The sequence below is a fragment of the Eurytemora carolleeae genome, unplaced genomic scaffold (genome assembly GCF_000591075.1).
Source record: "Eurytemora carolleeae unplaced genomic scaffold, Eaff_2.0 scaffold1096, whole genome shotgun sequence".
Classification (NCBI taxonomy): Eukaryota; Metazoa; Arthropoda; class Copepoda; order Calanoida; family Temoridae; genus Eurytemora; species Eurytemora carolleeae.
In genome coordinates, this window is record NW_019397033.1 from 33934 (window position 1) to 51781 (window position 17848).

The 17848-nt window shown below is 32.2% G+C and overlaps 1 protein-coding gene across 1 annotated transcript; it reads left to right on the top strand.

The window, feature by feature from the left end:
* The first annotated feature begins 407 nt into the window (after positions 1-407).
* LOC111711287 (flap endonuclease GEN homolog 1) lies at positions 408-16850 on the top strand. The gene is made up of 25 exons (XM_023485603.1): positions 408-570; positions 1425-1467; positions 1739-1788; positions 1901-1933; positions 2280-2326; positions 2731-2858; positions 3232-3317; positions 4208-4279; positions 4778-4848; positions 5782-5841; positions 6272-6354; positions 7983-8055; positions 9940-9999; positions 10237-10315; positions 11496-11622; positions 11972-12046; positions 12617-12764; positions 13118-13215; positions 13508-13559; positions 13647-13822; positions 14628-14754; positions 15218-15271; positions 15634-15702; positions 15994-16079; positions 16565-16850. The coding sequence occupies exons 1-25, from the start codon at positions 503-505 to the stop codon at positions 16826-16828; spliced, it is 2229 nt and encodes a 742-aa protein (XP_023341371.1). The 5' UTR covers positions 408-502; the 3' UTR covers positions 16829-16850.
* The last annotated feature ends 998 nt before the right edge of the window (positions 16851-17848 follow it).

Consider the following 17848-nt stretch of genomic DNA (forward strand, 5'->3'; position numbering starts at 1 on the left):
TTTAGATTTTGGCTGGAGTTTTGTTTTCTATTTCTGTCAATGGGGTTCGCCTGTTTTTGACTTAAAAAAATGCAGAACTTAAAGATCCTTTTTATATTAATTAGGATTACTGAACTCTTAATGTATTTAAAATTTTATAACTTGTAAGTCTGATAGGATTGAAAAATAACCTGCAATTTTTGAGCAAGAGATTAAATGTTTTTAAGCTCGGGCTTTCCAACCACAAGGATTTAGGCCGGGAGCCTCTCCCCTGAGTTTCATCTCTGACGATTAAAGTGAGAACCAGAAAACTGGGTCTATGAAGATGACTTTAAAGCAATACAAAACTGTATTTGATGTTGCTTTACAAAGTAAATAGATTTACTAGGAACTTATTAAACCACGGATAAGTGTCATGTGTTTGCATTGTTTATATAACTTGAGTCTAAAAGTCGTCTTCCATTTTCCAGAGTTCTCTGTTTTGCATATTTTCAGAATCTAGGAGTATAACCCGGAACAGGACATGGGTGTCAAGGATCTCTGGGTGATCGCTGGACCTTGTGAAGAAAGGATTTCTCTTCACGATCTTCGGAATGAAAACAAAATAATAATAAAAATCTTTTATATTTCTAAGCTGTGTTCATGGTTAGACTTTGTTGACAACCTTAATCTTTCAAAGTTAAAATAATCTGAGGTCCGAATTTTTAATTGCAATTCTCTGGATCTAACATTGATCTCCATCTTGTGCAGATCTACGAATTTATTTAACTAGGCGTTTAGGACTTTTCGCGTCCATCTATTGCAATTGTGAACATGTTCTCTCTGTAAAACAAAAACAAAAAAATTTCGCGGATTTTGTTAGTCCAATTTTTGAAAATCCGATCATACATAAACCTTCCTTGGGGTCACGCGAGTTCCCACAAAAGATTTGTGCCAGATCGGTTGAGTCGTTATGACGTTTATTGGATACAAAGTATATTTATTTAATTCCTCTTCGATATCCCGTGATCTGTAGTTAAGGGATCATGTGTTGATTTGCAAATTTAAAAGTGTCCATATTGCATATCGAGATCAAGCAACATGTATTTAAAAAATGTAAGTTTTTGTTTTTTCTAAAGTCTCACTCTGTGGGGAAATCTAATGTTGGACAAACTCTTTGGCTCGTTTAAACATGGTTAGGATTCCTCTTGAGAGGCTAAACAAAAATTTGCGAATTTTAGCAATTTTAAGAATTTTTGCACTAAGCTTAATATTTATATTGATCATTTCTACATTTTTTTCTCTTACAGTTATATCAAAGAATTGCTTCCGAAATAGATAAAACAAATGTGGCAACCAAGGACTGCCACATGAAATTCTAAATCATATTCTTCTAAGATTGGGATTGTATATCCATTAAGATTATATTTTTAGTAATTTTATTAATTATTTTGTTATCGCTGAAGAGGGCAGACATTAGCAGTTGATCTAGCAGGCTGGGTTGTTCAGGTAAATTAGATTAAAGCAGAGCTGGAAACTATTAAATGGACAAACTTAGTTAAACTCATTCTGTTCATTTAAAGAAAACCCCATCTTAGATGGTTATTTGTTACCTGCAAAACTTAACCCTATTGGACTATTTTTGTTCAATATAATTGAATGGTTAGGATGCAAAGAAGGGCGTAAGCCGTTTTTAAGTATCGAAAAAACCACTTGTGTGATATTGTTAAATTTCTAAGATAGGTTTGCATTGAATTTAAAATGTTAAAATATATTTTAGAACCAGACCGTTCCGGGATTAAGTTACAGGGTGGCTAGACCTCATCTCAGGAAACTTCAAGTTCATTTTATTTTTTTTTTAATTTTGTTTTTGAAATTTGAAATTTCGCTTTCAAATTTCTGATTTAAATTCCCTAAAGTAAACACTGAAACTTGTGTTTAGAAATCTGATATTCCGAACCTCTTCATTAATCAGGTAAGCAGATTGGTATCCGCTTATCTGACCTAGAAGTGTTTTTTTGAGTTGAGAGTTTTCCGACATAAAAACAGGCCAGATCCGTGGGCAAGTGGCGGAGCTCTATCCTGTTTTCATGAATGTATTGCATGCTACTGTGAGAGTAGCCTGCAGATAATAATGATAATAATAATATTATAAATTGACGAGATTTTAAATCTGTTATAAACGCTCAGGGAAGTAAAAACGACTTACTTGATACTTTCTTAAAAACTACACGATAATTAGTTCGGATACTCAAGAAATTTTTATTTTCCGTTCGAGATAAAAACTTATGAATGACGTTTAATTGAAACCGTTATTTTAGTTTGGATATTCTCCCTGTCTTTGTACTGGACGGAGAACCTCCTAAAGGTAACTGACTTGTGTTAAAAATATAATATTTGACAGAACTAGGAATTTATAAATGTTAATTTTTTTTCCTTTTCATGTTTTCTTTCACTATTAATTCTTGTTTTGTAATGTTCATGACAATAGCAAATCTGGGGGACCGATATAGGTTTTCAAAGAAATGTGAAAATATAAAGACTTCTTTATTTACGTTTTTTTTGGTTTAGACCAATATCAACAGTGAACGCCAAACTTTAAATGTACATGAAACTATATTTTCTCTTCGTATATTATTGATTTTAACAGTTTTACAGATTTAGAGATCTTTTTAATGTCAAAGAAAATCAGAAAAATTTTTATTGGTCCTAAATTAAAAAGGTGACAAATTATGTGCAGCCGCGGCATGATCAATATGACAATGATTTTAGTTAAGTCTGCCACTGTCGCTTCAAGGAACAGATTGAATTGGGGCCCATCATCCCGTCCTGCCGCACCCCCTTCCCTTGAACAGAGTCCTAAAGTTCAAAAGCGAAGACAATTTAGTGGGGTGTTGAAGGTTAGATTTTTATCTCAATACTTGTTGAAAATACATTATTTGATTTCGTTTAGTTTGGTTTGATATAATTTGATTTGATTTTATCTTAATGTCTGTTCTTCAAATTAATGTTCGCTTTTATCGATAATATTGAAAAAGAATCATTGGTAGGAGAAAACTTGGAAAAAGTCTGAATTGGGATTTAAGTGAAAATAGTTTAAACAGTAGACATGAAACACATATCAAAGTTACTGAGATTTTTTGTAAAACTTGGGGAAATGACCACCCCCCCTCCCCCTCCCCTCCTGTTTAGTTTAAATTGCGCCAGGATGTTTCCTTTTTCACCCTAATTGTATCTTATGTCTTATGTCATATCCTATTCCTATGTATCTAGGAGTGCGGAGAACTTCTTAAATCTCTCGGAGTTCCTGTTCTAACAGCTCCTGGAGAAGCGGAAGCGTTCTGTGCTGCTCTGAACAGGTAAATCATGATGTCAAGATGTAAGATTTTATCTGATAAGTTTTTTATTAACCACATACACTTCTGTTATCTGGTTTGGGAGGTCTATTTAGGTGTCTTTTTCAGATTGGATTTCTGTTTGTTCCTTGTAGTCCAGACTATGAAAGTTTAAAGACAAAATTTGACACCAACGTAATGGCTGTAATAACTATCTATAACACTATTATTTTGGTTCGCAGTGTTATAAAGTTTTTGGACAGAAATTTTCTCTTTTTCGAGAAGGTTCAAGTCTTTTTATATTTTATTTTGTCCCGAGCTTTAGCTAATTTATCTTTATAGCACGATGATTACTTTATAGAACGTTCATAATATAATTCACCATGAAATGAGTAAAAATGATAAAAGTACACAATAGTTTCATACAAATCTTAATGAATTGATATGCCTCTCCCCCTCCCCCACAAAAAAACGTGAATTCAAGATCAAGTTGTATTGTGGACATCGAGATCAAGTTGTATTGTCGATATTGAGATTAAGTTGTATTGTGGATATCGAGATCAAGTTGTATTGTGGATATCTATATATAAATTTAGTTTGTATGTCTGTCTGTTTGTTTGTATCTAATAAACCTCAAAACGGCTGAACCGATCGGGCCCAAATTTTGTGCGGGATCTCACGTGACCGCAGGGAAGGTTTATGAATGATCAAAATTTTAAAAATTTGTGTTAAAAAGTTTTTTTTTATTTTTGTAAAATTTTTAAAAAGTGCGAAAAAATATTTTGAAATCCGCAAACTTTTTGTTTTGTTTTTGTTTTATACTGTACAAAGAGAAGATGCTCTCAGATAAAGCCACAATAAAAAGTTTAAATCGAAGCCNTTCATGATACACCAATAATGATTTCCTTATTAAGAGCTGGATTAGTAGATGGGGTTATATCTGATGATTCTGATACTCTCTGCTACGGAGCCAGAACTGTTTACAGGTTAAAGTTCTTATATTTTTCAAATAAAATTTATTTGCTCTTTTAAAACCAAAATATTTACGAATAAAAGAGTTCTTTAATTTTTTAATAAACATCTCACAAAGTCGAAATGATTTCTTTTTTCCATTAGGTTTTAGTGAATAAATGATGCATTGTGGTGGGAATAAAGCTTTAAATTTTCGAATCTGAATGAAAAGAATGACATGTCAACTGCCAGCCTTTTCCAGATTTTTTATCTGGTTTAGAGGAACCATCGTTGTAATTTCAAGTAACCCTACAGTTTTAGAGGTGTATGCCAGATGCACAACGGTACCATTGAAACCTTTATATGATGAAAAATTTGGAAGATTACGTCGTTTTTCTATCTTCAAAAGTGTATGATTTTCATAATCCCTCCTTGTTTTTCCGGCAGTAGAAATGCGCAAATAGCTTTTGTATACAAAACACAATTGAAAATAACCAGTTTTCAAAATAATTCTCAGTTACTTATATTTACAGAAACTTCTCAACGGATCCTAAGAACTTCTCTGTATCTAAATATAGTTCTAAGAGATTAAAATATGAGCAAGGTATGTTTAATAATACAAGTCTGTATTATTTACAGTGAGAACCAGAAAATTGTGGGATAGGAAGACACATTAAATTTAATTTTGATATTGTTACAAAGCAAATAGTTTTACTTGTAAGTTATTAAATAACTTAATAAGTTAAATAGGTCTGTTAACACTGCATAATTTATGTTTTTCATGAACACTGGTCTATTTAAAGTCATGAATTACGTCTAAAAGTCGTCTTTCTTCTCACTGTAGCATTTGTGAATATTTGTGTAATATTTTTGAATGATAAAATAAACAATAATCATATTTGGCAAAATTGGGTTCTTTAGTTTCACATGGAGAATTAAAAATCTAAATGAGTGCCGGGGAGGGGGGGAGTAAAAGGTTTATGTCTTCCCCCTGTATCTGATCATTTAATGGGACTGTAAGCTCAATTTTAAGTGACCCACATCGCAAAGAGAGCAATGCCCGGTTTACAACGTTACCCTTGGACTTTAATCTGATCATAAAGGTGAAAGATATTGTCGAGTTTTTTACTCTTAAAGTGTTTATTTCTGTGAATTTCTCAATTTTCGATAAGCAATAAATGTTTAAGTCACTTCCGCAAAAAAAAAAACAATTAAAATGAACAGGGCTGAAAACTTTAGAATGGGATATCCTTAATCCCGATCGGTTAATTAATCTAGAGATTAATAACAAGAGGAGAACAAGCTTTATATACTCTCGAGAATAAGAAAAAGAGTGGATCTAGCATTAATCCCGATATCCCCCATTCAAAAGTTCCCAGCTCTGTTTAAAAAAACAACAGAAATGTATATATAATTCCTACTTGATCAGACAAAGCTTTAAAGGGTACCGTTGTAATTATAAGTCGGGAATTGCCATCTTTTCATAAGGGGGTTACTTGAAATTACGCTTACAGTCCCTTTAATGTTAACTGTTAAGGTTTGAGTCGCGAGCGTATAGTGATCATGGCTTTGATCCTTGGCTGTGATTACGTTCCAGGGATAAAACTTTCAGATTCTAGGATTATTAGAAAAATTTAAATAAGTAATTTATAAGGTTTTCTTTTATCATTTAGTTTTGAGTATTTTAACATTTCAAGGGTAGGTTGAAATATTTATTTATCATCTTCATTTCGATTGAGATATGATTGATAGCTTTTGGTACAAATGTATTTCCACCTTCGACAATTTTTCAAAATGTGTCAGATTTTACAAAAGAATTTGTTAACTAGGGAACAAAATTCACCAAATTTTGGAAACAATTTTAATAACCCTGTAAAAGAATTCTAAAATTACGTCTGTCTTTCGAACGCGCGTTTTAATTAATTTTTGTCTGAAATGGACAATGGGTGTAATTATTTTTATGCCTATAGTTTATTGCATTTTTAAATTTTATTGTTGTTATTATTCTGAAAGTTTTGACCATATAGGAGGAGTAAATGGGGTTGGAAAAGACAATTTGTTTAAATTATTTCAACACTGGGGATCCCCATTCAAAGGAGAGCTTAAAAAGGTAATTTTTTTACCGAGCTCTTAAAATAGAAAATTATTAAATTGTTACTGTACTCTTTGAATGAAAACATATTTCATATACCATATAATGAAAACTTAGTTCCCTTTTTTCGGATTAATATTTTTTAAAGAGATTCTTTAAAACTAAACGATTTAAAATCTATGCGTAAATTATTTACTTCTTAAATCTATATACAAATAAGTTTGAAGACTGGAAAGGTTTAATCCATTTAAATAGGTTAAAACAGTTTAGTTCATTCATAAATCTCATGGTTAAGTCCTGTATCCTTGGCAAGCTGTTCTCTCATCATCCTGAGATGGAATTTAAAGAATTTGAGCCGCGGTTTAAATCTGCCAAAACCCGGTTTAAATTAAGCGCCGGCTTAAATCTTGAAACATTTGATACAATTTTAAATGGAATCAACCATATTTAAGCCGCGGCTTAAATTTAAACCGCCGCTCAAATTCTTTAATTTCGGCCACTTGTTGGTTTAGGAGATGCATTAAATACATTCTTCAATACTTCAAGCTGTTTAGAGCATATATTCGTTCTAGGTCCTCTTCTCTTTCCGTCCTCGCATTCCCTTTTCTCATCCTCTGATAGATCTTCGTCCTGCTCCAGGTCTAAGGTCTGAAGGGTTTCATCTTTCTCCTCGTCCTCTCTGATATTTACAAAACTCTCCGGTGCCGACTTTGCTAATTTCTCAGGTTTAGGTTCAGAATTCTCCGGGTTCAGAATATGCTCTTTACAAACTAGTTTTGAGTCAACAAAGAAACCAGACATTATTCCTTTCTTCAGGACTTCTCCGCAACACGAGCAAGAGAAACAACTAGGATGAAAAATTTTCCCATTCCCAATATGGATCCCGGGTGCTTCCCCTCTTAGCTCCAACTTACACCCAGAGCAGTTGGCTGGGTTTCTGTAGTGTTCCAAGCAGTAGAATGTGCTGTTGTGAGCAGAGCACTTCTCAGTCAGCTTTATCTCGTATACGGAGCAACCTGTCAACTTATTTTCCGAAGAAACAATTTTTACCGGTTCATATGATTCAAACTAACGCTCTCATGGACAAATTAAGAGAGGCGACAAAAAGTTCCAGCTCATTTGGAACGATGAACGTTAAAAATAATTCATGTTCATACAAAAGTTACAAGCTCTACACCTGGTTATCTCTTCTTGAATTGATTTGAGAACTGTAACAGTTACTTGCCATGAAAGGAACTGTAGAACAGTTATTTGCCATGAAAGGAACTGTAGAACAGTTATTTTAAGTGACTCTCCGCTTATAAACAGTTTCTTTTTCAATTCACTAAGGTGCATTTAAAAGCTTTATCTGATGAAGGATTAATGAGATATTCATGATTTTCTTATGATATTGATTATTTTCAATTGTGGTTTCTCTATTTAATGGACTTGCTGTTTCTACGGCCAGAAACAAAGAAGACAATTTTCCAAATTAAACACGTAGAGGTTAAAAAACTATGGTAAATTCCACATTATTTATAAGATAAAGGGTTTAATTGGTACCGAACCGTTGTTGATCAGGCAAATATGGAGAGTCAATTTAAAATACGACAGTTCAATTAATGGGGGGTGGGAAGCTTTTGTCATAACCCTCCTTGTATGAGTAGGTTTTGGATTGGGATGATGAGGATTATATCGAGATTAAGAAACAGACACATTGTGGAACTTGTGGACACCCAGGTAAGGGACTATACACGTATTTTTACCCATCCTCCTTTCATCTTTAACTACTTGATAAATCGACAACAGATAAATTTTCATTTTCCCTCTGCAAACAAATCTGAACTCTTTTCTTGAACAGAAAATGAAAAGAAGTTAGGGTTGTTGATAATTACCACTATTAAAGATTAAAGATGGATATTAGGAAAATATATGGATACTACCTGTAGAAGGTTTGGGTTTCCCAAATTGGGGCTCATCCCGTTTAATCGCGTTCAAATATCCGGATACTCTTGCTCCTGGGTAAAACTTAAAATGCAGAAATTGTTCCAACTTCTTGTATTACAGTTAAACTGCAGTTAAACTAATCTACCACCTAAAGATGTCCCAGGGGTCTGTTAAAACCTCGGCTTCAAAACTACATTTAAACTTGGGAACATAATTAGTTTGGTATTAAAGGGACAGTCAACGTAACTGTTCAGAGCTTGGAACTTGTGCGCATGATCTTGATATCCAATTTGAGGATCAATGCTTAATCTCCTCATTTCAGTTAGTTCACCAGGGTACGATAAGCATGCGGGATAGCAAATGAAAATTAAATTAATTAACAAAAGATCGAGATTTAACCATTTAAACTACATATTACATATGTATAAGAAGCAATTGGGTAGATTTAAACATTTAAACTACATATTACATATGTATAAGATGCAATTGGGTAGATTTAAATATTTAAAACTCATTATTACATATTTATAAGAAGCAATTGTGTAGATTTTGTAGTTTTTCTATTCTTGGCCATTTTTTTCTTCTCCTATGTTCTTCTTCATGATAATATTTAGTTCTTCAAAATCTATATAATCTTATTTGCAGGAAAAATATCACAGCTTTTTATACTGAATCAGTCAGTTTTATGTACAAAAAAACGCATTGAATCCTTGTCGAATAAACATGGAGTACATTCGGAAAGAACCCATTGTACAATGTACAATTGCGGAAGCAGCTTTGAATGTTCATCTTCATCGTTTCCTTTTCTTGGATTATGGTCTAAATGTTCTTAATAAAGTTTTCTACACGAAATCTCCATTAATAGAGAATTCTATATGAACACTCCACTCCTTAGAGTTTTTACATAAACACACCATTGAATAGAGTTTTATACATGAACACTCCATTAATAGAGTTTTCGACATAAACACACTATTTAATAGGGTTTTCTTCATAAACACTCTTTCTAATAATTTTCTGCATGAACAGTTAACATTTCAATTAATAGAGTTTTCTACATGAACACTCCATTAAATAGAATTTTTACATGAATAGAATACTCTTAATAGAGTTTTTTTACATCAACACTCCATTAATAGAGTTTTTACATGAGCACTTCATTAATTGAGTTTTCTACTTCATGACAACTTCTAGATTTTATTACATAAACAAAATTTCAAAATGAACACTCGGAAAGTTTTCTATATGAGCAAAATTCATTTTAGCATTTCTAGAGTTTTCTATAAGAGCATTTCTAGAGTTTTCTATATGAGCATTTCTAGAGTTTTCTATATGAGCATTTCTAGAGTTTTCTTTATGAACATTTCTAGAGTTTTCTACATGAGCATTTCTAGAGTTTTCTACATGAGCATGTATAGAGTTTTCTATATGAGCATTTCTAGAGTTTTCTACACGAGTATTTCTAGAGTTTTCTTTATGAGCATTTCTAGAGTTTTCTTTATGAGCAATTCTAGAGTTTTCTACATGAGCATGTATAGAGTTTTCTTTATAAGCATTCATAGAGTTTTCTTTATGAGCATTTATAGAGGTTTTTTAGAGCATATCTAGAGTTTTTTATATGAACACTTTATTAGTCGAGTCCTTTATTAAAGCATATTACCTAAATTATCATTACAGGAACTGTTGGTCAGCATAGAAAAGGGGGATGTGGAGTGTGTCCTCATTCCTCCTCTCATGGTAGTATTTATTATTTTTAACAGAGGGTTTTTCTTATTTTTCAGAAGTTATTAAGTTATAACTTTCTCTATTTATAAAAGGAATTAAAATATGTTTTAAAATGTTTATATTCATCACTTATTAGTTCAACCTCCTAACTCTGGAACAATGTAAGAGAATAAATTCAACTCATTAAAAAAATCCATATAGTTATATCAATTTAAGAGTTATCAACTCTGACTTTTAAGTTTTTTTTAGGATGTATAAGTGGTATACCATGTCCTTGTGATTATCATTCCCCAGAAACCCAGAGAAATATAACAGAATCTAGTATTAGGTATACATAAGTTTTTTTAAGGAATTAAATCTTTGTCACAAACTCTTAATTTTTAATCTCTTTATCTTTGCAACCCAATGTCGTAGGTCAAAGATATTTCGAACTATTGATTATGTTAGATCAAGTAAACTAAATTTGAAATATATAAGGTTTACACCATTAGGTTGTTAAGGATCTAGGGATTAGAAAATTTGAGTTTGTGACTAAGACTCAGTTCTGTTAGGGTTTAAAGAAGTTAGAAACTTCGATGGGAAAAGTAAAAACAATTAAGCCAAGATTGAAGTAAATATTAATTAATTTTAATTAATAAATTAAAAAGAATTTGTCTTCAGTAAACTACGTCAAAATTATATATTGTTTATATGTATTTAAACAAGATAAAAAAGCAGTTTTGCAATCACATAAGAACGCCGTTATAGGGACTGTATACGCTCTATTATATATTGTGTATATGTATTTAAACAAGATGAAAAAGCAGTTTTACAATCACATAAGAACGCCGTTATAGGGACTGTATACGCTCTATTTATTGAGTGACGTCACAACAGTGCTTTTATAACCACAAGATCGAGAATGATTGATATGAATGATATGTTCTTATTTTGCGAGATGAAGATTGATTGTTTTAAATTGTGTTTTCTCTATAAAAGTAATTTGGATTTATTGACATAGTTCAACACGTTGAAAGATAGATTTACAGTTAGAACTATTCACAGATAAAAAAGATTAAGAGTTAAATAGATGCACTGATATATAGATTCACAGCTAGATAAATTTACAGTTAGAACTATTCACAGATAAAAAAGATACAGAGATATATAGATGCACTGATATATAGATTCACAGCTAGATAGATTCACAGCTAGATAGATTTACAGTTAGAACTATTCACAGATAAAACAGATACAGAGATAAATAGATGCNCTAGAAATGTTTTTTTTCATTCTAGAAATCTGTTAGATATGTTTGATTAAAGGACTTGAGTCTTTGTCACAAACTCAAATTTTCTAATCCGTATGACGTAGCAACTTGATGGTGCAAACCTTTGATATTTCAAACTTAGATTATTTGATCTATCAAAATTTGTAGTTTGAAATATCTAAGGTATACGGCATGCGGTTGCAAAGATTTAGGGATGGCAAAGACTCAAATCCTTATTGATAATTATTGCCCTGTGTAGACGGAAAGCTGTGGAAAGTGAAGGTTGGCCTCGTCTAGAGGTTGTTGAAGAGTTCTATAAACTAGACGCGGAGGACATTCATCATTCATTCATCTGGAGGTGTCCAGATCCTGCAGGTTTCATTAAGGTTGGTTATAGCTAGTCTATTCATTCTTTCTTTATTTCTAATCATTCATTTATCCCGATGTGTCTAGATTCTGCAGGTTTCATTAAGGTTGTTAGCTACTCCATTCATTCATTCATTCATTCATCAATAAGTCGTATGTTGCAATTTTCTCAATTTGTTTGGCCGCTAAGTTATTCGGTATGAGACAATTAACAATTTAACAATTTTCTCCTTATAGACGCAACAGACAGAAGTAAGATTAGTAGCGATCAAAAGCGCGTTTTTACCGCACTAAGCCTATACCCCCTTTCATTTTTCGCGAACACTCCCTTTAAGTTGAGATTTTAATTATTCTTTTAATGTTGTGCAGATCTGTGAAACACGGTTAGACTGGGAGAGAGAATACTCTTTAGATAAAGTACAAGATATTGTTACTAGATGGCAGGTACAGGTTGAATCATGTTCTTCTCTCAGTTTACTAACAGATCCATCCTTGATTTGATAGGATTTGATCAGCATTCTGCCATTTTACAGTAAACAAATGCTTTTATAAATCTTTTCCTTTGAAGTTTTTACAAATTCTCTTTATATTTTTTCTGCTCTGTCTGCTTAAGATGCATATTGCATAACATTCAGATCAATGCTTGATCCTGAGATTCGCAATTCAAAAGATATTTAACTTTACTGGTGCGACCTTGTGACCGAGTAGCTCGTTTAGTTTTGATTTTGCGCATAACTATGAGAAAGTTTGAGACTGTTACATATTAGAAATTCAAAACATTTTTGTTATGATTAAAAACATGTTAACGTACACTATACTCTAGTTTAACATGTGAGAGGACTTACTTTTTACACCCTTGAGAAGCCAAGTGAAGAAGAAAGAAAGAAGAATGAATTGGATTATCTTTGAATTAACTTTTTTTGTTAATTTATAGACGATGAGAGAAACCCAATTAAAAGTTGAAATGACGAATAAATGTTTGTTTTGATCTCCTTTTATTTTTTACTGGTTTAGGTTCGGCATCCTGGAGATTTAAGCATTGTCATCCCTTGTAGTGTAATAAAGACCCGGATCCAGGGTGGGCAGAATATGTTGGAGGTGGAGTGGAATAGTTCAAATCCTACTCTACCTTCCTCTTTTACTTCATGTGTTCCTACTTCAGGTTTTTTCTTTTCTTCTTCTCCTTTTTTCTGCTCTTTTTTTTAATTCTTCTATTTCTTCTTTATATTTTTTTCTTTGTTCCTTTCTCCTCCATCCTTCATTTTCATATTTTTTAATTTCCCACTATTTTCCTTTCATTTCTTGTAATTTTTTTCTCAATATTTCTTTTTCTCAGTTCTTTTTTTTCCTTGGCTCTTTTTCTTTGTTCCTCTTCTTTCTCGGTTCTTGTTTTCTCCGTTCCTCTTCTTATAATTTTTGTTCATTTCTTTTTTGTAGATTTGTTTCATTCCTTCTGTGCTTTAATTCGTTTCTATTTAATTCTCTACATTTTTCTGTAGTTTATATCTCTACTAGATTTTGAAACTGCATTCCCTGAACTTCTAAACCAGTTTATTGAAATCAGGGAGAACAAAAAGAAGAAAAAAAATCCAAAGAAAAATAAAGAAAATAATGTAAGTAATCTAAACTTCTTTTTACTGAAAAAAATATTTATGTCTTTACTATTGAGCAGTAGATTTGAGATTTTTTTTTGCTAAGTACTGATTATTTGAATGGGTTCTGTCAACATTTGTTCACCATTTGGAGTTTAATAAATGGTTTTTAAAAAAGGCCTTTGTAAAATTTACCTAGCACGACCTTATTTTTTCTGATATAAAATCACTTTTTTTGTTTTTTAAATCAATTAAAAAAATAATAATAAAAAATAAACCCAGCTTTAAAGTTTTCATCCTGCCTATTTTCCAGGACCCAACTGCAGCAAAGACGAAGAAGGTCGTGGGTGCAAAAACTACGAAAGGTGCAATTGTTCAATTATCGGGTTTAAAATGTCATAATTGTCTTTGGCAGTGTCATAAAACTTTTTATATATTTTATTTAATTTTAGGAATTCAGCCTACAATTACAAAATTCTTGTCGAGCGGAGGAGGCGTTAAATTCGCAACAAATACTCTGTCAGTAGAGCCTAGCACGTGTTCTACTTTATCAAACACGTGTTCTGCCGCAGCTAAGACGGAAATAAGTCTAAAACCAAAGAATGCACAGTTTCGAAAGATCAATAAGGTGACTAAAATTATATCATCTATTTTTACTAACCACTAAGATGAGTAACTAAACTTGTTGTCCAAATAAACACAAGAAATCGGAAACTAAATGTCGTCTTTGCTTTTGAACATTTTAATGTATATCAAAGAAAGAGTGAATTAGCAAAAAGGCTTTAAGTGTTAAAATTTTTATAATTTTTCCAAAATGGGGACAATGACATAGTCACATAGGGTAGATTTTTGTTAAATTTTAAAGGATCATAACTTTCAGACAACATTTAGGAAATACCTAAACGAAGACTTTTCATCGATACTATTGTTAACTAGAATATTTCTCTTAACATGTTTGCGAAAAAAAGTTCACATATAAACATTATACTCGTCACCTCATTCACATTTGTTTGTACACATTGTATTTAAAAAGACTGGAGACTTAATTTCCATTTATCATTTATATATTGTGTTGTTACCAACTTGTACATGAATAATTTTACTTACGCCTCTATTGCATGTCTGATTTGCAACGGTACCCTTTGGCTTTAAACCTTTATCTAATCTAATGATATTCTTATTTTTACAACTGAAAATTTATTTACTGGGAACCGCGAATGTACATGAGCATGGAGATGCCATTTAACCTCGAGTCTCCCGGAACTTAATTTATTCACTTTAGTCAGAATAAAGATGTCTTCTCTATCCTTGCTTGGAAAAAGATTTAAAGGGTACCGTTGCGAATTTAACATGGAACTCTACAAATGGAGGGTTAATTGAAATTTCGGCTGTAGTCCCTTTAAATAAATAGAAAATAATGTTGAATTTTCGAGGTTGTTGTTGGAAGCTGTCTTGTTGAGGCTGCTGTGCCGAAGGTTAAAGGATCTGATGTATTCAGCGTGGAGGATAGCCTCTTACAGGAGATGGAGTCCATGAGTATCAGCAACACTGAGTATTCATGTAGGCTAACTATAAATTGACCCGTTAAATATTGGAATAGGAAGACGACATTTCAGCAGTTTGATGTGTAAATGATGTTGTCACAAAGCTTAAGCAAATAGTTTTTCCGGAGGCTGAAATATCAACCTTAAAGAAACGTGTAATTGCACTGCATATTTGTTCTGTGGACTATTAAGAATCATAACTTGAGACTATCAGTAGTCTGCCAATTCCAAAGTTCTATGGGTCCCATTTTACAATGGACATCAGCAGTTAAAATTTAAAGTACCTTAACCCTAAATTCGAAATAAGCCATTTTCATAATCGACTTTCCTGCCAAAATTCACAATTCTGTTTGGTAATAACAAAATAAGTCAGGCGGGAGAGGTGGGGGGGGGGGGGACTCTTAATTTTCAGATGAAGAAAAAGAATATATTTTAACAAAATACCAAATTATCACTTTTAAAAAAAAAATTATTTTTAGGGCTGGGTCAGAAATCTAGAAAGCACGATGAAACTAATTTAGGAGATTACTTAGGTAACCCCTCTTGTTGTTTTCTCATTCTTCTGAAAACCGTCATTTTTAACAAGGAGTTAAAAAGTTAAGTAAAGAATAAATGTAGCTTGTGTACAAATTTTTCTGTGATTGATCAAGACTGCCAAGAACTTGTTTTATCAAAACAATATTCAAGATTATAAGTAAATGCAGTGGATGGAGGAAAAAGAATCCCTGTTTACTTTAATGTTGTCCTGATACGCTATAGTTTACTAAAATAAAAACAAACCCTACCCCCTGTTCTTGCAGTTCACTCTCAATGAATGTTTACATATGTTCTTCAATCTTATTACTATTATTACTTTTTTTATTTTAAAGTAAAATTGAAACCTCTTTTATTTTAGAGGAAACCTATAATTCTGAGATGTCTGGTATTCTAGATGAAATTATGGGAAACAGTCAACCTACTCCAGGTATAAAATCAACTTACTCCAGGTATAATATCAACCTACTTCATGTTTAAAAACAACCAGGTAAAAAACAACCTACGCCAGGTATAAAATATATCTACTCCAGGCACTAAATCAACCTACTCGAGGCATAAAATCAACCTACTCCAGGTATAAAATCAACCTACTCCAGGCACAAAATCAACCTACTCGAGGCATAAAATTAGCCTTCTCCAGATGTAAAATCAAAAAAATTACACCGTAGTTACTGGTTTCCCTCAGAATTTTATAATATTTATCCACATATGATAATAGGTAACAGTGAGAAGCCCTTCAGCGTGTATAGAGGGAACAATATAGATCTAAACAATTCATCTTCATCATACTTCAATCAACAAATGGTAAATTATATTTTAATATAATGTTATTAAGAGAACACATGGTTATTCACAAATAATAAGACGTTAATGTCTACCTGAAAATTAAATTTTTAAAACTCTTAAGGTCTGTCTGAAATATAGTCTTTGATGTTATACGAATGTTGGAAAAATACTGACAACAAATTCTATACAGTCGTTTTTGAGGTCTCATCCTGAGTAACCATGTACCTTAAAGAGTTTGGGGACACGAGAGCAAACGCCAATATTCTTGTGACAATCGGGATTTTTCTATTAAATTAAAATGTTTCATGGGATTCTTTATTTTTACGGCGCAAGAGTTTCTTATTTATCATAATAATTTTTTTCTGAATTTGCGAGCTTCACCTCTTATGATTATAAATAATAAAAAATGCGCATCTGTTGTTCCTTGTAAGGATAGTCAAAGTTAATTTAAATTCTAAATTTTTAACATATTTATTTTATTTTCTAAATATTTGTATTTTCAGACGTCAACCCCGGAGCTGCGGGGTAGAATATCAAGAAACAATTTCCCCTTGAAACTTGAACCTAAATTCTTGAAATCTACCCCGGAAACATCTAGAGATCCTTCCCCTGATAATTCTCCTGATAATTCTCCTGTCAGGTGTGCAGGGGATAAATGGAAGGCTGAGCAGAGTGGTGTAGGAGAAGATACATTTGACAAGTTTGATGAAGATGCCTCGAAGTGCACTCCACTACTGGAAAGAGTAAAGAAGAGAATGGGAAAATAAATTATGGAATACTTACAGAAAACAAAATGGCGGAGATGGATTCAAGCTCTGATTGGGAGGAGGAGAAGTTTATAAACTCGGATTGTAAAGGTGAACTTAAGTAGAGATATTGCAAGGAATATGCTAAGTTAAGGGTTTCCAATCGGAATTGCAAACGCAGAATTTGTGCTTGAATGGCTCGGAATTCTGCTTGAATGGCGCGGAATTGTGCTTGAATAGCGCGGAATTGTGTGGAATTGCGAGTAATTAAAGGGCTCGAAATTGCGCACAGGTAAAATTCACTTGCGTTGGAAACCCTAGTTAAGTTGAGTTCTTAAACTACATGCTCAGAATTAAGAAATACCGAGGAGTAGTTGAAAAAAGGAACGTCTAGTTGAACTATTTCTAGATCATTGTTCAATTATTTTTTTCTTTTTATTTATTAACTGCTCTGGTAAAGTTTCCCAATCCAAATCAATATAATGAAAATTAAAAAAAGAAACTGATTATTTACCTCAAACTAATTTATAATCCTTACATCTTTGCAACCTGATGTTGTAGTCTAGACCTAATTATATCCCTTTTTCAATCAATATAATGAAAATAACTAAAAGAAACTGATTACTTTCCTTAAACTAATTTCTAATCCTTATATCTTTGCAACCTGATGTTGTAGTCTAGAGCTAAATATATTCCAACAAAAAATTTTCTGGTTTAAACAAATAGTCTGAGTTTAAACCTAAGGTTTACACCATCAGAATGCATAATTATAGGAATTAAAAGGATAAAAATCTTTTATAATAAAATAAAATAAAAACCTTTAGAATTTTTGTCCAAGAAGTCAAGCTTTGGACGTGGTAAAATAGGAACTCTAGACTTTGGGTAAATATTATTTTATTAAATTAATCTTGATACAACGATTGATCCGAGCTTTCTTAAAAATTTGTGATAACTAAAATAATGAAGAAAACAATCATTCTAACCCTGACAGAAAATGTTTAGTTATTGTTTCCTCAATAATAGCTAAAATATCGGGCCATT